Source organism: Gossypium arboreum, chromosome 5 (genome assembly GCF_025698485.1).
Source record: "Gossypium arboreum isolate Shixiya-1 chromosome 5, ASM2569848v2, whole genome shotgun sequence".
Taxonomy (NCBI): domain Eukaryota; kingdom Viridiplantae; phylum Streptophyta; class Magnoliopsida; order Malvales; family Malvaceae; genus Gossypium; species Gossypium arboreum.
The window spans coordinates 6,072,955-6,094,954 of NC_069074.1; the positions used below are offsets into that span (position 1 = coordinate 6,072,955).

General features: G+C 31.7%; 4 protein-coding genes across 5 annotated transcripts; 2 read left to right on the forward strand and 2 right to left on the reverse strand.

Annotated features, from left to right (window-relative positions):
* Positions 1–1,852: 1,852 nt before the first annotated feature.
* LOC108450417 (transcription factor TGA9-like) lies at positions 1,853–8,417 on the forward strand. The gene is made up of 12 exons (XM_017748031.2): positions 1,853–2,671; positions 2,759–2,850; positions 3,090–3,178; positions 3,392–3,610; positions 4,507–4,548; positions 4,646–4,705; positions 4,830–4,907; positions 5,008–5,056; positions 5,360–5,631; positions 5,742–5,963; positions 7,526–7,671; positions 8,096–8,417. Exons 1-12 carry the CDS (start codon positions 2,559–2,561, stop codon positions 8,178–8,180), a joined length of 1,467 nt encoding a protein of 488 aa, XP_017603520.1. The 5' UTR covers positions 1,853–2,558; the 3' UTR covers positions 8,181–8,417.
* A 1,456-nt stretch (positions 8,418–9,873) lies between these two features.
* On the forward strand, positions 9,874–14,974 carry LOC108453233 (protein ADP-ribosyltransferase PARP3). 2 transcript variants are annotated; one of them, XM_017751224.2, is made up of 19 exons: positions 9,876–10,486; positions 10,576–10,697; positions 10,791–11,089; positions 11,174–11,369; positions 11,459–11,572; positions 11,676–11,733; positions 11,836–11,905; positions 12,067–12,241; positions 12,336–12,469; positions 12,562–12,799; positions 12,901–13,028; positions 13,103–13,179; positions 13,264–13,424; positions 13,501–13,710; positions 13,809–13,911; positions 14,012–14,094; positions 14,176–14,319; positions 14,415–14,597; positions 14,674–14,974. In XM_017751224.2, the coding sequence occupies exons 2-19, from the start codon at positions 10,692–10,694 to the stop codon at positions 14,740–14,742; spliced, it is 2,448 nt and encodes an 815-aa protein (XP_017606713.1). In that variant the 5' UTR covers positions 9,876–10,486; positions 10,576–10,691; the 3' UTR covers positions 14,743–14,974. The 2 variants fall into 2 exon arrangements, with proteins under 2 accessions (XP_052885106.1, XP_017606713.1); XM_053029146.1 differs by having other exon boundaries at positions 9,874–10,486; positions 11,676–11,905.
* A 464-nt stretch (positions 14,975–15,438) lies between these two features.
* LOC108453234 (beta-1,6-galactosyltransferase GALT29A-like) lies at positions 15,439–17,627 on the reverse strand. The gene has a single exon (XM_017751225.2). The coding sequence runs from the start codon at positions 17,132–17,134 to the stop codon at positions 15,785–15,787; it is 1,350 nt and encodes a 449-aa protein (XP_017606714.2). The 5' UTR covers positions 17,135–17,627; the 3' UTR covers positions 15,439–15,784.
* Positions 17,628–18,740: 1,113 nt separating this feature from the next.
* Positions 18,741–19,997, reverse strand: LOC108450078 (zinc finger A20 and AN1 domain-containing stress-associated protein 3). The gene is made up of 2 exons (XM_017747525.2): positions 19,683–19,997; positions 18,741–19,581 (listed from the first exon to the last, which is right to left on the reverse strand). The coding sequence occupies exon 2, from the start codon at positions 19,556–19,558 to the stop codon at positions 19,070–19,072; it is 489 nt and encodes a 162-aa protein (XP_017603014.1). The 5' UTR covers positions 19,559–19,581; positions 19,683–19,997; the 3' UTR covers positions 18,741–19,069.
* Between the last annotated feature and the right edge of the window lie 2,003 nt (positions 19,998–22,000).

Sequence of the window (22,000 nt, forward strand, 5' to 3'; positions counted from 1 at the left end):
AAATAAAAAAAAAAGAGCTTGAAATTCGAAACAGTAGGTAATCAATCAGTAGGATAATTATATTAAAATAAGCTTTTCATTACCAAATTTGTCTTTATGTCTCTAAAACAACTCATAAATCTTTTATATTTTCTTTTCATCTATGGTTTGAATTAGTCCGTACAATATTAGAGGAGTGTTTTAGGTGGAAAGCGTTATAGTAAATAAATAAACGAGTTAACGCATGAATGATTGCAATTCTAAAGGAAGTGAATTTTGAGTAAAAATTTTCAGCATGATTCCAAAATTGTAAGCACGATAAGTAATACTTTTGATATCAGCAATTAAAAACCAGAACATAATCCCAAAAATTTATTTTTGAAAATTTTAAATCAATCATTTCATTTTATTTTTCGTGAAATTTATCTCTTAATGTCTAAATAGCTCAATCAAATCATTAGCTTATTAGTTTTGAACAATATTAAAATCTTTGTAATTAATTTTTCATAAAAAAGAAATTTTAAAATTCAACAAATTACCACAAATCTAGCTGAATCATTTGAAGCGTGTTAATATTTAACTTAATGTGTTCTTCAAAAAAAAAATTAAATTCATGTGATGATAATTAATAATAAAATCCTCTTCGCGAATCGCTCACTGATGGGATTTGAAACTCATCCTATAAAATTCAATATCTATAAATAGAAAAGAATACCTAATAATTGTAACCGTAATCAATAAAAATTCACCATCCAAATTTTCAGCAAAAACCTGCCTCACAATGATTTCGCTGTCTGGTGTGATGACTTTCTTTGCTACTAGCTTTCTTGAGCATTGTGAAAAGTATATTTTAGGCTAGTATTTCATTTAATCCCACGGATTTATATAAGATTTTCTTTTAGTATTTTATTTAATCCCACAATTAGGATTTAATATATTGGACAATTTTAAAATTAATTATAAATGTATTTAATAATCATGAAAGTAATATTAAAAATAAGTAAATTTTGGAAGTAATTGTAATAATGAAACACTATAATAAATTTAACTAAATCTATCTCTGTTTTTTATTATCATACCTAATTAAAATTAATAGTTAATGATACTAAAATTTTTTTAATAGTTAATGTAATTTTCTATATAAAAAAAGGTGCACTATATTTACATAACAGTTACAATTTTTATTAAAAATACAAAATATACTTTTTAATGATAAATCCTACAATTGTATGAATTCAAAATAAATATTAATGTCGTTGATAAATTTTTTATTAATGTCGTTGGTGAATTATATAAGTTTTTGGGGTAAATATTTATAAATAGAATTAGAAATGAAAGAAGAGTGCCATATTTATTAATTTATAATTTTTAATAAATTAATTAATAAAATTTAAACATTTCCTGTAGTTGAAATATTGTTATTATATAGACAGTCTGCAATATTTTAGCTTCTAGGATTACGACCAGCTTTGCTTTGATTTGTCTGTCTAGAGACAAAGTTGAAAAATTACCTTTATTTATGAAGTTTGAGTGATAAAAAGTTAAATATTTTTACATAAATTTTAGATTAGATAAGGAAAAGAATATTAACAAATTGTGTTAAATTCGATTCTAAATTTAATAACATTTAATAAAATACCAAAATCTTTTACAGAAACCTCACAAAATATGAAATTTAATCCCTCAACTTAGGGGTTTATGCGACATTTAGTCAGGAAATGAGCCTTTGAGGCCCTCCCAAATAAACAAATTTCCATTAAGGGAAAGAAATCTGAATGTAGCCATGGGTTTAGGTAATGACAGGGAAGTGGATGTTGACCCATCAACAAAGTGTGCTGATAAATGTCAAAACAATGATTTAATATACAAAATGGGTTTAGCTTGTTCTGGAGTTCTCTAATTACGGTCATCAAATTAATATTCAATGTTTGAAACTCACAGTCGTTATTATTTTTATTTTGTTATTGATGTGCAGCCCCTGATGAGGGACAGGGTCAGGTCAGGACTCTGCATTTGCAAGGACAAGTTTCCGTGTACTAAGATCAATAAAGGGTTTCACTACCTGATTCACACAAATATTTACTGTAATTTGGAAGAGGAATTGGTGTTGAAATAAAGCAAAAAGACTCCAAAATATTGTTTTTAAAGGAAGAAGAAGAAGAAAAAAGAGTAGTCATTCAATCAGATTGGTTTCTTCACATAGAAGTAGAGATAAAAGGCAGAAGAAAGTGATACCCATGAACAAAGGATATATCAAATTGTTCCAAAGGGTGAAGATCATATATACAACGAGTATTAGATAAGGACTGGACCCTTTAATTTGTTTCTATGTAGATTCACTTTGACAGGAAAAAGCTTTGATCTTTTGTCTCTTTGCCCTCTCTTTCTTTCTTTGTGTTTCACCTTAAAAAAAGTAAAACTTTAGCTCTTAAATAACCAAGTTGTAGGAACTCGGTTTTTCCATTTCCTCTGCTTTTTAAAGCCAACATTTATTTTTCTCCCCTTTCATTTTTCTGCAAAATATATTTATTTTCAGCCTGTTTCTTGTTTCGAGGATGATCTAAAGAACCAAGCTTTGCATGGAGAACCATAGAATTGGAAAGACAGGTTTAACAAACTCAGGACCTTCTTCAAATTACCATCATCACGCAGTTCTTCATGGAATGAATGCTCCTATTAGTAGTAATTTCATGTATGTACTTTTCAATAGAAATTGATGCTTTCAACATGTTTGCATTGTTAATCTCTCATTAAAGGGTTGTCGATTCCTATCCATCAGCCATCAAAATGGACCTGCTTTCGGTTTTGGAGAGCTAGAAGAAGCAATTGTTCCTCATGGAGTGGAACTTACAAATGATGAAGCTAAAGCACGTATGTTCCTTTCCTCTCTAATCCTTCGTTTTTATTTGTCGAAATTCTTTGTATCCGAGAGGGATTACCATTTGCAATACCGTAATGATACTGGGTCAAGACACTCTTATGGTGTGACTAACATAGAAATAAAGACCTGCCTAGCCATACCATGATCATTTGGTTGCCTTTGGCTTCAACCTCTATGGCTTTGAACATATATATATCATTCTCTGAGATTTTACTTTTATGATTGTCAGCAGCTGTATTCACAAGAAGCAGACCTTCTTCAGCTGCTCTGGAGATGTTGCCTTCTAATTGGTCATTGAGATTTCAGCAAACCCCAAGAGTAGTTTCTTAACCTCTTCTTCTCCCCCATTGATTGACCTTGTGCTTGGGATTCAAGAGTTGTATTAGATTTCTATATAAAAAGAACTTGCTTGACTGTAAACCAGTTCCTAACTTATTTTTCTTGTGAGAAGAGAGGGTTTAAAAGAATTATTTTCTGGGATTATTCCCTTGACTCCCACTATCTCACCTGGGAAACTTTGGCTCAAACCAGGGAAGTTGGAATTCAAGAGGGGAAAGCACTGACTCAGTATCATCATCAGCAGTGAACACTCTCCCAAGCAACCAGCTGCAACCAGAATCTCCTATCAGTCAAAAGGCATCTTCTTCTGCAGATCATCATCAACTTTTCAACCACAAGCCTCTGCAACAACAGCAGCTAGAGATGGCAAGTGATATCTCATCACTGAATCAATCAGCTGCACAAGAAAAGGTGCTTAAAACTATAGTTTCATGCTTAATAGTTAATACTACTAATAATCTCCCCCCCACCAATTCAGGAATCTTTTTTTCTTTTTTTGTTATTGTTACTGTTTTTATCCTTTTCTCTCTCTTTCTCTAAGCATATCTTTGTAATAAACAAAGGCACAGATCCCAATACAGAGAATCAAAGGGTTACAGTTTTCCTGAGTCCTGACCGATTTTCTGATGAATATCTGACATGAAAATTAGAGAGAGCAGAGCTGTACAACACATTGGAAACCAAAGAGAGAATCTGCACTCACTTTTCTTTTCTTTTTTTAACTATAAAACCATCTCTCAATCTCAGTCCCTATATCTCACAAACAAACTTCATGTTTACATGCTCTACAAATCTGTCTTGAAAGTCTTGTCTTGGAATTAGGGGGTAAAAAAAAAAGAGAAGAAAACCTACGCCCAAGACAAACCTAAAATTGAAATGACAGATTTTGATGATTTAATTTGCTACCCTTATCATGTTCATGAATACCTGCAGTTACAAGAACAAGAATCACATAACAATCAGCAATCAGCAACTCTTCCCAGAAACTTTGTGAGATCTCTCTAATTATTATAATTTTCTTCTGCCAAATATTCTATAGTAGTTACTAGCATCTTTGTTAATTATGTTTATATATATATGAAAAATTCTTTTTTATAGTTTCCCAGCTTACCAACTGCCAAATGCTCTCATTTTCCTGGCCAGCTTCTTTCTATTCTTGATAAGAATCTTTTAAACCACCGACTACCGCTTCTCTTTATCACTTTTATCCATTTTTTTCATTTATTATAAAATTATTTTAAACGGGTATAATTTCCCTTCATTTATCCATCTGTTAGTAATACATACACTTTTTCATAATGTTGCAGGGAAGAGGTTCATCTTCTTCTGAGAAACAGCTAGATGCTAAGGTACCCAAACAATAAAATAAAAAACCCCAATCTTCTTTTGGTTCTTAATACTTCTAACAATGAGTTAAATATGTTTCATATTGTTTCTTTATTTCAGACACTAAGACGTTTAGCTCAAAACAGAGAAGCTGCAAGAAAAAGCCGTCTTAGAAAGAAGGTTATATAACATGGAAAAAGATGACATGCGGAAACATTTGCATGTGTTTTTTTTTAAATAATTTTTTGTTAAGGTGACTGTAAACTAATTAAGAAACTAGTTTTGTTTTGATATTGTTAAACAGGCTTACGTTCAGCAACTAGAATCAAGTAGAATAAAGCTAGCTCAACTTGAACAAGATCTGCAGAGAACAAGATCCCAGGTTTTCTTTTGATTTTTACTACTTCCTTTTTTCTCTTTTCTAATTCCTATGATTGTGGGCTTATATATATGAGCTTAGATCTCTGGGTTTTGTGTGATAGGGATTTTTCGTGGGTGGGTGTGCTGCTGCTTTCGGAAATATCAGCTCAGGTAAGTTTCTAAGAAGATTAGTTAATTTTGTGCTATTCTTTTACCAAAAAAGGACTTCATCATTTACGTCCTTACTATAATTTTGCCCCATATTTTAATATGATTATTTTATTAATTTAATGGCAATTTTCACAACTTTTACTTTATGGTTGCTATTTATTTTCAATTACTCAAAGTTTTAGTCGATTTTGGAAATTTGTTAAAGAAAACTGATCTGATTTAATTTAACTGTTCCATCAAAAACTAAGACAATCCTCTTTTATGAAACACAAAGAACTCAAAGTTGGGGTTGTCTTCGTGTAGGAGCTGCAATGTTTGACATGGAATATTCAAGATGGTTAGAAGATGATCACAGGCACTTGTCGGAGCTTAGAACTGGGTTACATGCTCACCTTCCCGACACCGATCTTCAGACCATCGTCGACGGTTACATTTCACATTATGATAAAATTTTCCGGTTGAAAGAAGCAGCTGCAAAATCCGATGTTTTACACCTTATAACCGGGATGTGGATGACGCCGGTGGAGCGCTGCTTTGTTTGGATAGGTGATTTTAGGCCCTCTGAGCTCATCAAGGTTTGAACTTCCCAAATCTACTCTTTTTTTTTTAATATCTTCCACGTAAATTAAGATTCTTTAATTAACAATGCATATTTGCTAAAATGGGTTGGGGAATAACTGGTCAGATGCTAGTATCACAACTAGACCCATTAACAGAACATCAAGTGATGGGGATTTGCAATCTCCAACATTCTTCACAACAAGCAGAAGAGGCACTCACCCTAGGCCTTGAACAGCTCTACCACTCTCTAATCGACTCCATTGCTGGTGGTCCGGTCATCCACGAAATGCAACAAATGGCTGTTGCCTTAAGCAAGCTTGCCAATCTCGAAGGCTTCCTTCACCAGGTATTTCCTACTCATATTACCACCACTAAACCCTATGTTGCCCGCACACGAGAGTGCAAGTACACGATATTCTATTACGTAGTTCAATTGCTCCTTTATTGTCCATTTCATTTCATTTATTTATTTTGTTTTGAAGATATTTCATTTTAGTTTTTATAATAATAACACATATACAATAATATATTATACGTTACATCTTTCTTCATTTGCGCCGCAACTTTTTGCTATATATGCGGGAAAGGTGAAGAATTTAATCGCTTACATTGTATGTATTCATTTAAATTTGGCCGATTAATTATTATGGATTTCGTTTTGACATCAGTGTTCATATATACGGGTGAAAATTTTATTTAATAAATTTATTTATAAATATAAAATTAACTTCTGGCCGAAAAGATAAAGTTAAAATATTAAAAGTCAAGTATTTTAAGTTTAAATTTTATTATATAAATAATTTTAGAATTTATATAAAAGTATTTTAAAATATTTTAGTGATAATATTTATTATTTTGTAAAAAATTAATTTTGATAATATTTTAATCAAATTCAAAGAGTGATATCAATTTAAATAAACACTTAAAAAATAGTAAATATAGATGAATTTAGAGTAATATTTAATGGATTTTGAATTTAAATTTCAATATATTTAGTTCCGTGGATTACGTTATTTTTATATAAAAAAATTATGGTTTTATGTTTTTTTTTCCCTTTAATTAAACTGCCTAATTACTCTTTGCCACGTCTATGGCGAGCCTTCTTTCTGTTTTGTTTGTATTTTATGGGTAATTATACATGTAAAAGAAGCTCATTGATAATGATATCTGTTGAAAGCTATGGATTTGATGATATCCTTTTTAATCTATAAATATTTCTATCAAAAAGTGGTTTGATAGTGATGTATGTATGATGAAATAAAAACCCTCCTTTTAGCAATTTTTTTTTTATGATTGGCTGAAATTTTGAAGAGGAATGTATAGATTCGCAATACTGAATTAGGTAAATATACATTTTGGTATCTGAATTTGGTCATAATGTTTAATTTGGTACTTAGGATTTTTTTTAGGTTTAATTAGGTACCTAATTAAACTTGGCCTAAGGTTCAATTTGGTACTTAAAACTTTTTTTAATCCAATTAGGTACTTGAGCTGGCTTTTTGGTTTAAATTGATTCAAATAACGAAGTACTAATTTGGATTAAAAAGTCAAATTCATATGCCAATTTGAACCAAAAAATTAAATTCAGGTGTCTAACTAGATCAAAATAAATTTTAAGTACCAAATTGAATATTAAAGTCAAATTTAAGTACACCTAAAATGAAATTCAAGTAAAAAAATTTATATTTAGCCAACTAAACTCATTGATTAGTATTTTTAAAAAGATACAAAATTTTAAATATTCGTGCAATAATTGAATTGGCATGTATATCTTCTGGCATTGCGGTAAGAGCTCTTTAAATTTTGTTGGTTGTGCATTTTTTTTCTTCGGTTGGATGGACGAGTTAATCTTGCTCATTTATTCCATTTTTGTTTGATTTAATGAATTAAACTAGCTCATAACTGTAGGCTGATAATTTAAGACAGCAAATTCTTCACCAATTGCCTCGGATATTGACCGTTAGACAAACAGCTCGATGTTTTTTGGTGATCGGAGAGTATAATCAACGATTACAAGCACTTAGTTCTCTTTGGACATCCCATGGACCTCCTGAGTAAGATCTTATTTTTATTATCATTTATTTAATATTCAAATAATAGGAATGAAAAGTTTTTAAGGGACCGAAATTAAATTATATTCTAGTTTATAATTTTAGATAATTAAATCAAATTTTTATTATTTTTAAAAAATTAAAGTATAATTTTATTTTATTAAATTTTAAAATTTTAAAATTTTTAAAGGATGTATATATATAATTTTTTACTTTAAGGGGCGGAACGACGCAAGTCACCCTGCGCCCGTGAAATTAATATAGAACGATTTCCAGTAAAAGGAAAGGCAAACTCTTATTCATGGTTTTCTTGACATCCAAAATATTAACTTGATTTTGTGTATGTTTCTTTTCCCTTTACTATAATTTAATTTATGTGTAATTAAATGTAATATTGTTACTCTTTTTATCATTTCAAATGATGTAGGGTCTTGATCAGTGATGACCATTCATGCCAAACAACAGACTTGCAGATGGTGCAACAATCACAGAATCATTTCTCAAACTTTTGATGAAAAAAGAAAAGAAAAGAAATGGAGATTCCAATTAGGCAGCCAATGAATAAGCAGTAAGAGTCATGTAATTTGACAAGGAACATGCCATATGTAGGCATGCAAAATGAAAATTTATGAAAGCTACTTAATTTAGATGAGGTAAGTTTTTAAATCCTTTGTAAAAATTAATTTTAATGTGCATTATGGAACTATTTTTTATTATTTTATTTATTTTTAATGATGTATACAATATAATATAGCACTCTTGCTCAATGGCTCTTAAATGATGTAAAAGGCTAAAAATTAAAGGGAGAAAAAGGATTGAGCGAGAGAAAGAGAGAACGGCGGAACGTGTTGTCTTCTTGAAATGACTTCACATTATCCCAAAACAACATTATTATTAATCAATTCCTTCAATAAAAGTACGGTGGGAAACAAGTAAAGCAATAGGAAAATGTGTTCAATAGAAGCTTTAGTAATAAAGATAAAAGTTGAGATTTTAAAGTGTTTACTAGATTTCCTTAGTTATATTTAATAACAACTATTTAAATATGTTTTATATTTTAGGTAAATAATTAAAACTAAATTAAATAATATATTATATTATATAAATATTTTTTTATTTTATTCAACAACAAAATACCAAATAATAAAAACATGTCATGTGACAGGTTTTTATTGACATTTTATATGTAAGGTAAAATGAGATGAATTTGATATTTTAATTTTATATTTGACAAAAATTCTAAGTACTTAAGTAAAAAAATGGCATGGCCTGATGGCTAAATTTATAGTGAAACGTTATGCAGTTTGAGATAAATTGAAATTGACAAAATATAATAGATGAAATCAAAACATGATTTGATGTTAATGAATGCAAAAATTATAACATTAAAATTAAATTAATTAAGTAATATAATATTTTCTCTAAATTTCAATTACTAAGAAGAATTATTTAAATAATTAAAAATTAAATAATTATAGATTAAAGAACACGTACACATAATTTTTCTTTAAATTAAATCACGATAGTAGATTAAACATAACATTAAATAGTTAATGCATTATTTAAAGACAAGATAAATAACACAAATATATAAAATAAACCTATGAAATATTTTATCCTTAAAATAACACAAATAAATTTTCTTTCTTTCTTTATTTCCTTTTTTCCTTCTCTTTCTTCCTTCACCCATCGTCCACATGCCATAATAAAAGAGAAAAGACAGGTGTCAAAAGCTCGAGGTCTTATATCTAAAACTTACGTTTTCTTTTTATATATAATTATAGATGTTTTTAAATTTATTTTAAAGTTTAAATACATTTTATTATCAATAAAAAATTTAAGAATAAGATTGTATTTTGATCTTTCTATTAAAAAGTAGTCAAATTAATCTTTGAAAATTAGACTAAAGGGTAAATTGGTCATTTCTTTTAAAATTTTATACAGTTAAAAATCAGCGTGATTGATATAATAACTACACTATTACAGGTAACATACAATGTGTACCTCCTGTTAACATACAAAAACCTGTTTTAAATCGTAAAAATGAATAAAATTTTAATAAAATGATAAATTTATTTTTCAATATAAGATATAGGAACTAATTATCTATTTTTTTAGGGATAAGAGCAAAATGTAATTTTTTTCATAATATTTTACCTTCCTTTATAATCATTCTTCGATTCTTATCTTAATTGTATGTATAATGTTGTAGTTCAGCGTAGAAATCTAATATCGAGGGCCCCCAAGTTCATTGGAACCACCAAAGTTTTCCATTGTATCTAATTCTGTTTAGTTACAAGTCTGCAAAATCAATGGCTTCATATTCATTATATTGCAGAACTAAGGAGAGTTCAATAAACACAATTCCAAGAAAATTTGTTTTCCTATATATGTTGAATTTTAATTATTTGGGACATAAATCTGAGGCCTCTTTTATGTCTGTATCCATATTGCAGGTTAAGAATGAATCAGGTAAGAAGGTTGAAACCTAGATGTAGCATTTTGGGTCTCCCAGCTCTCAAATTCCAGGTGTCAGTCCAGGAAGATTAGGAGGTGCCAAGTAGTACAAGGCAAAAAACATTGGATCTGAAACGATTAGACTGTATACGTCAGTTATTGCATGTAATAAAGAGAATGAAGCAAAAGCCAGAAAGTACTTGTTGAATCATGTAAAGATTAGAGTATTGGACTACCACCTGTCGACGGTTTAGGCTGTGAAAAATACCCATTTAGACACGTGGCTTGATATCCTTTGCATGAAAACAGATGTTTTGTTCTGGGGAAGACAGAACATCTTAGAGACTTGCAAGAATTCCATGTATGTCATTGTGTCATTATATAGTACAAGACTTCCTAGTCTTAGAAAAGAGTGCCAAATTAATGGATTTTGCTTCTCATGTTTTGTAGGAAAACCCATACAGGCTGCCGTTGCTAAGCCTCTAGTTTCTTTCACATTTGAATCTTCACTCGTCTTTGTTTAGAATCTGTAGCTTTGGTATTGAGGGTAAAAAGGAAGGAAAATCATGAAGGTTTGTAGCAGATTTTATTGTTTTGAAGTGTCATAATGATAGGTCTAATAGATGTTTTAACCTTTTTTGTTTTTCTTCTAAAAATTTGTGAAGCTTCATGAAAAGAGGTCTCATTCTCATGCACACGGAACTGGTGATGAAGAGAAAATCATGACAAGAAAGCAGAAAGCAGACCAGTTGAAAAGCAATGAAGGAAATGAATCTCCAAAGAAACCCAAGGTGGAGGCTGATAATGATCAACATAATGGAAAAGCTACAACTGAGGTGGCTAAAGAGTTTGAGGAGTTTTGTAAATCTGTGAGGGAGCACTTATCTGTTGCACAAATGAGGGAAATCCTTGAAGCTAATGGCCAGGATTCATCTGGTTCTGATGCTTCTGTTGTCATCAAATGGTTAGTCTCTATTCTATCACTGTTTTTGCTTTCATTACATGCGAACAGTTTCAGCAATCAAATCACATGCATTCCTATTGGCAGCCTCGATATGCTGTTCTATGGACCATTGGAGAAGTGCCAAATCTGCAATGGGGATTTGGAGTTTGATGGCAACCGCTATTCATGCAAGGGAACTTACAGTGAGTGGTCCTCTTGTGTATACAAAACAAGAAGTCCAGCAAGGAAGCAAGAACCATTCAAATTGCCTGATTCTGTCCTGAATTCACCTGTTGCTGGAGTAAATTTTACTGAATGATTCTCCTTGGTTTGTATGATACAAATTTTAGTCCAAGTCTACTAAGCTTTATCTTTTTTTTCTTCCTATAGTTGGTAAAGAAGTACGAGGATCCAAAACTCCGGCCTCACCGATATGTAGGGGTCACTGACAAACCTTTCTTGGGAATGATGATTTCCCTGATGGGCCGGCTTAGTCGCACACATGTATGTGAAAATGTCTTCAGTTCTATATATTGCTGAACCTTATAGTCTTTGTTCTTTGACTGAATGGGCTAAGACCCTTCATGTTGCAACTCTTCTGATGCAGCAATACTGGAAAACCAAGATAGAGAAACATGGAGGGACAGTCTCCAACTCAGTCATTGGTAGTTGTTTACATCATTGCAGAGTTTCAGATCTTATGGTTCCTTCTCTTGTTCTCTTGTTTATTGCTTTGATAAAATGCTTTTGTAAAACTCTGGGGGCAGGTGTAACTTGCTTGGTTGCTTCTCCTGCTGAACGAGAGCGTGGGGGCTCATCCAAACTGGTAGAAGCAATGTGAGTAGACATAAATACATAGACATATCTTGATACTCAGTTGATCCTCTCTTATATGTAAGAAGCTCTTTTTAATGGCACAAAAATCTGACATTCTATTAGCTGAGAAGATTTTAAGCATTGAAGTCTTTAGTTAAATGGCTATGGATGGAACATTTCAGGGAAAGAGGGGTACGAGTGGTGAGTGAAGCTTGGTTACTTGACAGCATTGAGAAGCAAGAAGCACAGCCATTAGAAGCTTATGACATAGTTACAGATCTTGCTGTTGATGGCAAAGGAATTCCATGGGATAAACAAGTTCCTGAAGAACATGCAATCGAATCACTTTCAGCTGAAGTATGCCCTTTCCTCTAAGAAATTTGAGGATACTTTAAAAAAAAAAAAAGATCAAACCAAATAAATTGTTTTTCCGTGATTTAATTGCTTGCAGCTCAAGTTGTATGGAAAAAGAGGAGTCTACAAGGATACCAGATTGCAAGAGCAAGGTGGCCAAATATTTGAGGAAGATGGGATATTATACAACTGTGTCTTTTCGCTTTGCGACCAAGGAGGAGCCATTAATGAGTAATCCAATGAGTTCTTTTATCGAGTCTGGATTGATACTACCAATCAGTAGCTCTATTGCAGTTACTGATTTCCAAGTTTCATTTGTATAGGTATTGCATTATGCAACTGGTCAAAGTACCAGATAGTAACCTCCACTTGTACTACAAGAAAGGGAGAGTAGGGGATGATCCTAATGCCCAGGAGCGGCTCGAGGAATGGAAGGACGTAGTTGGTGCTGTGAAGGAGTTTGTTAGGCTGTTTGAGGAAGTAACAGGAAACGAATTTGAGCCATGGGAAAGGGAGAAGAAGTTTCAGAAGAAGCCACTGAAATTTTATCCCATAGACATGGTAAAAAAAAAAAAACTCTTGTTCCTCTCCAATTGTATTGGAGTATTTTTTTTTCTTTTCACATGATTTTTGTTCCTAATCAGTTTCCCTGTATTGATAAGGATGATGGGGTTGATGTGAGATGTGGAGGACTTGGCCTGAGACAGCTAGGTGTTGCAGCAGCACATTGTAAACTTGAACCGATGGTTGCGAACTTCATGAAGGTTCTTTGCAGTCAGGAGATTTACAAGTATGCTTCTTTCAACTATGGCCATTAATCTGTGTTCTTTACCAATATCTGAGTTAATCGGCCACGCTGGACAGGTATGCGCTGATGGAGATGGATTTAGATGCCCCTGATTTACCAATGGGGATGCTCTCTAATGTTCATTTGGAAAGATGTAAGAGCCCATTATTTTGCTCTTCATCTTTTTCTTTTTTCTTTTTATATACTTCCATATCTATAATGTCATGAATTAAACCAGGTGAAGAGGTTCTACAAGAGTTTATAGAAAAAGTGAAATCAATGAAAGAATCTGGACCTAAAGCAGAGGCAGTTTGGTCAGACTTTAGCCAAAGATGGTTCACTCTGATGCATTCTTCCAGGCCCTTCATCTTCAGGGACTATCAAGAGCTTGCAGATCATGTAGAACCTCGTAGTTCAACCTAAATACCAGCCCTTTTTTAAGACTTATTACTAAACCAGGGCTTGAATTTTGTAGGCTGCAGCATCATTCGAGTGTGTTCGAGACATTGTTGTGGCATCCCATATGATTGGACATATGGGTGATGATACTCTTGATGACCCATTGTCTGATAGATACAAGAAAATAGGATGCTCAATTTCTCCACTGGATAAAGATTCCGAGGACTACAAGATGATCCTCAATTATGTGGAAAAAACTTATGAACCTGTCAAGCTTGCAGACATTGTAAGTCACATCCTCAGGATTTGCATATTTTAGCTCAAATTTGATTTTTCATTTTTACCCGCTAGCAAAGCCTTATATACTTGTAAAATTTTGGTCAGGAATATGGGATCTCAGTTGAGAACATCTTCAATGTGGAAACTAAGGAAGGCCCCTCGTTTGATGAAGTAAAAAAGCTGCCAAACAAGAGACTCCTGTGGTGCGGTAAGGAAAGCCTGGCCTTCAATCCTCTTATCCTTCCGAAAGTTCTCTTCAGTAAGTCTCTGAGTGAGTGATCATGCTCTCATTTGATGTATTCTTCCAGGTACTCGGAGCTCGAACCTGTTAAGGCATTTGCATAAAGGCTTCCTGCCAGCAAGCTGTTCTCTACCAGTTCCAGGATATATGGTAAAATGAACAGCCGGTTTCTCCTGATATTTAGGTTTTAAATGCTATTCACACGATTGAAACTCCAAGTTTCTGTGACAGTTCGGGAAGGGCATAGTTTGTTCTGATGCTGCAGCAGAAGCTGCCAGGTATGGCTTCACTGCTGTAGACAGGCCTGAAGGGTTCTTGGTTCTCGCTGTGTTTTCACAAGGTGAAGAAATTATGGAGCTCAAGAACCCACCGGAGGTATAACTCCCATTCTATGTTTCTGATTCCACTTCATTCCATTACTACTTTAGTCATGAAATCCTGAATTTGTTAACCCTCACTAAACAACACAGGATACTAAGCCATTGGAAGAGAAGAAAGTGTGTGTGAAGGGACTGGGGAGAAAGAAACCAGATGAATCAGAATATATAGATTGGAAAGATGATATCAAAGTCCCTTGTGGCCGTTTGATCCCCTCAGAACACCAGGATAGCCCTCTCGAGTATAATGAATACACAGTCTATGATCCCAAACAGGTGTGTCTCGGGAGATTCTTTTTTATCAGTGAAAACTGTTTGGAACCCCGCTAAAATTATGTTTTCCTGACAACAGGTGAGCATGAGGTTCTTGGTCGGAGTGAAGTTTGAAGAGAAGGATACAGTGATGGACGCCCAGGATTGAAGGAGGGGAATTCGAGATAGGGTTTTCTGATCGTTTTTGTATAGTTTCACTGGACTTTTGGAATATGGGATGGTGGGGAAGATGGTTGTTAAAGTATGGGGGGACGTGGTCATGTAAAGGGATGTTCATGTCTTTTGTTGTACATAATCATCTCAAACATCTCTGATGATAAGAGGCAGATAAAGATACAGTAAAAACTTCCCCTATATTTGAATCTGTTTTCACAGTTAAACCACTTTTGTGCCTACAATCAAGAAACAGATGATTGCTTACAATTCAAGTTTAAATCCCTTCTAGACATCAAAACCTTTTCTTTTTTTTTTTGTTGCATTTACTTTGCTGGTCTTATAATAACAAGGATCCGACAAAATCGTACAAACAAGAAGCAAATGTGGTCTGATAGTAGATGGGAAGCAGCAAGCAATATAGGGTTAGTTCTATAGAGCAGATAAAAGGACAGAGTTGTCTTGAAAGCGAAGTAGATAGAAAATCATGCTAAAAAATCCTAAAAATCAGATGTTACTTCTCGACATTAATTACCTGCTATCACTCATTATATGCAACAAAAAGAAAGTGTGATTATCTCAAGGAAGGTATGTTTAAGAGACTCCTATTTATAACATAGACAAATATAAATGTATGAAGTGATTCAAGGTGAATTTTTTCTACATAGATATATGCTCCGGAAACGAAAACTTTCAAAAGAGGGGAAAATCAGTTTAAACAAAAAGCAAATGAAGAATTCAAAGCTTCACATTTTCAGTTCCATTTTTACACTTGAAATGACCACAACCTACCTTCGATAGTTTAAGGCCGGAATATGAAGCAAAGATCTTCATCATTTGTGCTCTTTTGTGGATAACTACAGATACAACATGAATACAACAATTTAATCTTTGACCAAAGAACAAGTACAAAATAAAAATGGATTCGAATCAGCAAGAAACAATCGCAGGATGGACCCTTGAAAACGGATGCTTTACTTGGTCGTGATACGATGCATATTCAGGCGAAATCAGAGATAAGATTACCACAGCCGAAATCATAGATAGATTACCACAGGTGGGAACCTGAACCTATCCGAAATGAAGGGTATTGCCTGTGGATTCTTCAACAGATCATGGTAGAATGCATACTCCGCTTTGTAGTCATGTAACCGGAGCTCAGACTTCTGATTAGTATGGTAGTGATGCTTTGCAGAAGTTGATTTGCCAAAGCCAAATATACTGACTTTGTCACAAATTCCCAATGCCAGCATAACAGCTTGCATCCCAGAGGAGTAATGAAACATAGAACCATCATGTGTAGAAGCCCATTCTCCCAATGCCTTCCTGGTCTCCTCCACAAATCGTTTAGCCGAATAATACTTCACAATCCTAGCACATAACACATCAAAACGAGGATCTGTAATCAACAAAGGTGCCTTGTGAGACGAATTGCAGACTGTATAGTCCATGAAATGAACTGGTTGACAAATGTACATAATCATAGGAACATTCCTTCCATAAGGATGACAAAAGCAACCTTCCCTCCTAGCACAAAGATGCAGTATATTGCTATTTACAAAGGAAATGCTTGTTTTTGATCCCACATTCTCTTCAAACTTCTCAGTTCTAGCATTATTCAGTCTAATCACAATCTCATGACCATCAATCAGTTCCCCATAATCACGGTTCAGCAATATCCCACTGTTCCCCACAACAGCACAAGATTTATACTTTCTAGCTGAACTCATCAAGCCATTGTGTCTATCAATAGGGGTCTTCACTAAGCTAACTAAATCCATCATGATATCAGACTGGAACGTCTTTTTTCTTGCCCAAAGCTGTAAATTCCTCCTAAAATCTAACCAATACCGATAAAATTTTGGGGACCTGAGTAATACCGGTAATCCATTAGAATTTTTGGATTTGGCATCATGATGACTGAAGCTCCTCGAAGTTGCAAAGTTCCTTTGCCTTCCTTGACTAGGAAAGTCCCTTTCCAGCAGCTGCTTTATTTCAAGCTTGGATTTTGCTTCACCTATATCAATAGATGCAAACTTGAGCAAAGTGGAGTTAAAAATTTGGATTTGTGGGGGTTGGCTAAGGACCGTGGTTGACTCCAACTCAGCTGAAACAGTAAAGACACCGCGACGGGGACTGGCAATCCGACAGCTTAAGGTTGCGGTCAATGCAACAAGCATTAGAATGCTTATCAAGGGTCTGAACGACCTCTTCATGAGAAGAATCACATTGGGGGGACGATAAATGGGGTTTGCGAGGTATGGCCAAAATAAGAAAAAAGTACGGATCCTGAATAAATCTGTATCGGATTCAGATCCATCTTCAGGTTCAGTAGATTTTGGCATCCCAAATAGAGAAGAGGGGTTTAAGCACAAAAAAGAAACCATCTCATCTCAGGATTGGGTTTTACAGGAAACGAAGAAAAAATATCAGATCTACCTCATGAAAGAACAAATAATTTCTTATTTTTGAATAAAACCAGAAACAGAAAGAGGGAAAGATGAAATCTTGAAGTGGGAAATCTCACAACAAAGTGAAATGCAATTTGCAGATGAAAGCTAAAATAGGAAGGGTGCATTGTTTGATAACTTGAAATCCATTATTCCAATATGAGATAATTTTGTTATTAAGCAAAGGAATTTATAAGACAAAAGAAGAAAGGGCAAAGTTTTAAGAAATTGCAGACAGTGGATTAGATGTTTTTGTGGAATAAAAAAGCAAAGGTTAGGTGAGGGGAAAATCTTCTGCTTCTCTTCTTAGCCCATTTAGAAAGCATTGTGTTTGCAGGTTGCAACTAACTTACCCGACCCGACTCATATTTGATTAGTTAAACATCAGTTAAATCAGGTTCATTAAATTCATTCCAATTTTATATGAAGGTTTAATTACAGAATTGCTGTTCAAACTATTCCTCTTTTTCTATTTGGATATCTGGATCTTTTAATAAAAAAATTTCCATCTTATTTTACTCAAAAAAATACACTATCAAGTTCTTATTAGTTAGTGTTGTAAAAAAAGCGAGAAAAAATTAATATTTTAAGTTTTATTTTTGAAAAAATATACTTTTAAACACTAAAATATAGATTTTTTAAATACAAATATTACATCTAACGAAGAAAATACAGATATTAGATTAAAAAAGTTTAATTTAATTATAAAATAGTCTATCAAGATTTAATTAAAAGTTAAAACCAGATTTTATATAATAATAAATATATGTATTATCTAATTAAAATTGATTATTCTAGTCTTCAATTCACATTACATTAATTAAATCAGTGCTATATCACTTCTCTAAATTTATTATCTCAATCAAATTTTAATTTAATTGACGTTAATATTTAACAAAATAACATTTAATCAAAATAATTACGGACAGCAAAAAATAAGTGTTTTAATATACAATCTATATTAGATAATAAAACTTTTTATATAATTTTTCATGAAATTTTGATTTAATTTTAATTTTTTAAATTATTAATACAACTATTAATATAATATCATTTTATGTTTATATATTACACATATAAATAATTATATTTATTTAATATAAAATTAAATTAAATTTTTTAATTTATATGATTAAATTAAAATTAAAATTTTAAATATATATTTAAATTGTGTTCAAAATTCAACATATATAACTACACTAAATTAAAATTTATATATATAATTTCACATTAAATTAAATTAAAATTAATTTACCCACAAATATTAATATAATAATTTTTACTTTTTATATAACTAAAATTCAAATCTTTACCACTTTAACTTAAGACTAATAAAAATTACTGATATTACCTTACCATATTAACCAATTGTTTATGATTAGATTATTGAATAAATCTTTGATAAAAATTATTGAATATATTTTTATATTAAAATTTTCATTTTATAAATCTTATTATATAATTTTTTTACAACAATAACTGAATCCAGACTTGAGAAAAATAAACACTCTGTGTATTTGAATTGCGAAATATTGGATCTGCATTTTATCTCGACATAGAATTAATTTCCTTATTTTCTTTCTAAATTTGTGGAATTAAAGGATTAATCCCTTGTAACACCACAAACAGACGACTCAATGGAAAACCAACATTGACGATATAATTTAAGAAAACGAGAAATATACCATTTATAGGCAACAACGACAACCATCTAAAACACTTCCTACTGCTTGCCCGGCCATCGACCGGCTAGATCCCATCATCAATCTAAATTTCATCAGTTTTCCGATGACCCAGATTCTTAAATTTGACAGACACAATCAGAAAGAACCCATCCCCCCCCCCTTTTTTTTTTCCTTCAGTCAATTTTATTTATATTTTTTGAAGCTTCTCACCCTTAACAAGAGGATTAGCTTTGGCGATTTGTTGTTTTCCCATCCCTTTGAAATCAAAAGTACAAGCATGTTGTTCAGGGTACCTATGGATCCCACAAAAAACCATCCCGCACCTGCACTTGAACCCCGTGAGCCCCACGCGTTTCTTGCAACTCAAGCATCTGTTTGGCGTAACCTGAACTTCCTCCCCCTCCACCACCTTCGTTTCCTTCGTTCCCGCCGATGGTTCATCCTCCACCGGCAAGGATGCCGAAAACGAAGATCGGGCCGATGATGACGATGGCAATGAAGACGACGAAGGAACGAAAGTGTGATTAAAGGCTTGTTTGGCAGAGGAAGATTGTTGTTCTTTAAGTTGAAGATCGCGATAACATTTAGAGCAGAGATTTTGAGTCGTCGGGCTTCCGAAAAATCCACAGTTGTTGGCACATAACTGTGGTGCTTGACATCTATGTTCTTCAGCCATATTTTTTCAATCTCCTTTCAAACCTATAAAGAAAAAAAAAACCCGTTTAACAGAAATCAAATAAAAAGCCATAGATTCATGACAAAGAAAAATAAACCCGAAAAAAAATCGAGGGAAAATTTACCAGAGACGAGAGTTTCAGAGGATAACGAAACCCAAATCTTATTATAATCAGAAGGGAAAGAAGAAGAAAAAGTAAACGAGGAACTAGAAGGGAAGGGAAAGGAATCGCTCTTTCTGGGGAAAAAAAGAAAGAAAGGGAAGGATTCTTCCTCCTGGTCTTCTTTGAAGATTCCACACACCTCCTTTTTCTTTTCTCTTGGGGCTTCTTTATTTTGGGTCTAATAAATAAAATAAATACTACGCGTCCTTAAATAAACGGTGTAAATTGAATTTTACCAAATAAAAATATTAACTAAAATAGCCACAATTTCGAGTGGCTATGGGCTTCTCAGGCTACTTTATATATAGATTATATAAATATAATAATATATACTACTTAGCCGTTAAGCTACGTTAAATCTGCCCTTTAGGTTTGTTTTTGTTGTTTAAATGTTTGGCTTTTTATTAATATTGTTGTTTTAAATTGAGAGTTAAGTTAAAACTCCAATTTTGACCAAAGTTAGGACGGCAGAATCGAAAATCATGACGAAACGTTGCCGTGGAAGTGGGGTCCCTTTTTCTCATAATTGTTATGATAATGACAACTGATAATTCTTAAACCGTTGTAGTTTTTACGAGTACAGTATGTCTGTAATTGTTATTCTAATTTTTCTTATATGATATCAAATTTTTTTTGTTAATAGTTATTATTTTTTAGTTAAATTACACTTCAATAAGAGATATTCATGAATTAAACCGGTCGGGAATCAATTTCAACAATCTTTCAAAATCATACCTGTTTTGGATTAGACCCACTCCAAAATTCTGTTCTACTATTAAAAAATATTAAATTATAAAAAAAAAAACTTTAATTAATATTTTATATATTTAAATTGAATTTAATTCGGGTCAACCTGATGTGCAAAAAAACCTTGTTCAAGCTCGAATCAAGTTGTGCCATGTCTATCGAGTTGGGTGAGCTACTTAGCCATTAGACAAGTCTCCCCTTAACCTTTTAAAAAAGTTTGAATTTAATGATTAATTTTTAAAAATGGTTAAATTGTTATTTTTTTGTAATGAAAATATTAAGTAAAACGTCAAAATTTTAAAGATGGTAGTCCACATGACAATACATGTATACTTTATATTTTTTTAAGAACTTTTTATATTTTTTGAACTTGTAAGGTTTTTTTTTTTAATTTTTTTATCAATTTTCAATTACTTGCTGACATGACGTAATAAAACAAATAATGTCATATCAGCATGAAATACATATGAATTACTAGGCGAGTTACCACGTAAACATTGTTGAAAAAATAATATTTTTATTAACATTTTTTTGTTAAAAGACTTTTTCCTTTTTAAAATTAATGATCAATTTTAACCTAAAAAATATTTAAGGCTAAATTGATAAAGAAAAATGTAAGCATTAAAATTTAAATTTAACATATGCTTCTTTATATAATTATAGGTGCCTATTATATGAGAATGATCTTATTCAGAATAAAATGATATTTAAAGTTTCAAAATTCAATCTTAGTTAATACCTATTTTCATCCGCTCGATATAATAATTTTTGTTGGTTAAATTACATGATTAATTCTTACATTAAATTAACTTTTAAAATTTATAAATAAAATTAAGAAATTACTATTTATTTTATTCATACTTAGTTTAGTTTTAAAATATCAACTAAGGACAAGTTAATATTTTTTATCTACTTATGAAATTAAAAATTATACCATTGTGTATCAAATAATATTTTTATACAAAATGATAATTTTTAATATCTAATCTTATTGCTTTTTTTTAGAATTTTTCTTATTTACTTTAATATTAAATATATACATAGTAATTAAATTATTTTCCATAATAAAAGACTACTTTATGCTAACTAAGTTTTAGCTCGATTGATTATTAGTACAAAAAAAGTGAATTTAAATGTGCTGAAATACATTTATATTCTTATTTGAGAATTGAAAGAGATTATGAATTGAGAGAGACTATAAATAAATCTAGATTTTGTATATAAAAAACTAATAGATAGTTTTAAATTATGTATAAAAGAAAGAGAGACTAATTTAATCTTAAAACTTTATTATAGAGATTATTTAATATAATTAAAATAAATCGAGTTTTAAAATATTAAACACTTATAAGTTATAAATTATTTTATGAGGAAAATATTTGATATATTGTCAATAGGATTTTTAGATTTCACAATAAATTAAAAATTAATAAGTGTTTTATCAAAATAAAATATTTAAAAATAAATATTAAAAACACATTCTAAAATTACTTGTAAAATAAAAATACATTACTTATCAAATGCTAACCATT

What these genes read in the sequence shown, in the direction of transcription:
- LOC108453234 (XM_017751225.2), bottom strand. Translation starts at nt 17,134, where the DNA reads ATGGTTTCTTTTTTGTGCTTAAACCCCTCTTCTCTATTTGGGATGCCA.
- LOC108453233 (XM_053029146.1), top strand. An exon ending in TGAATTCACCTGTTGCTGGA is followed by an intron (nt 11,370 to 11,458) that starts GTAAATTTTACT and finishes TTCTTCCTATAG; the next exon opens with TTGGTAAAGAAGTACGAGGA. An exon ending in CTGTCAAGCTTGCAGACATT is followed by an intron (nt 13,711 to 13,808) that starts GTAAGTCACATC and finishes AATTTTGGTCAG; the next exon opens with GAATATGGGATCTCAGTTGA.
- LOC108450417 (XM_017748031.2), top strand. Translation starts at nt 2,559, where the DNA reads ATGGAGAACCATAGAATTGGAAAGACAGGTTTAACAAACTCAGGACCT. An exon ending in TTTCGGAAATATCAGCTCAG is followed by an intron (nt 5,057 to 5,359) that starts GTAAGTTTCTAA and finishes GTCTTCGTGTAG; the next exon opens with GAGCTGCAATGTTTGACATG. An exon ending in GGCCCTCTGAGCTCATCAAG is followed by an intron (nt 5,632 to 5,741) that starts GTTTGAACTTCC and finishes ATAACTGGTCAG; the next exon opens with ATGCTAGTATCACAACTAGA.
- LOC108450078 (XM_017747525.2), bottom strand. Translation starts at nt 19,558, where the DNA reads ATGGCTGAAGAACATAGATGTCAAGCACCACAGTTATGTGCCAACAAC.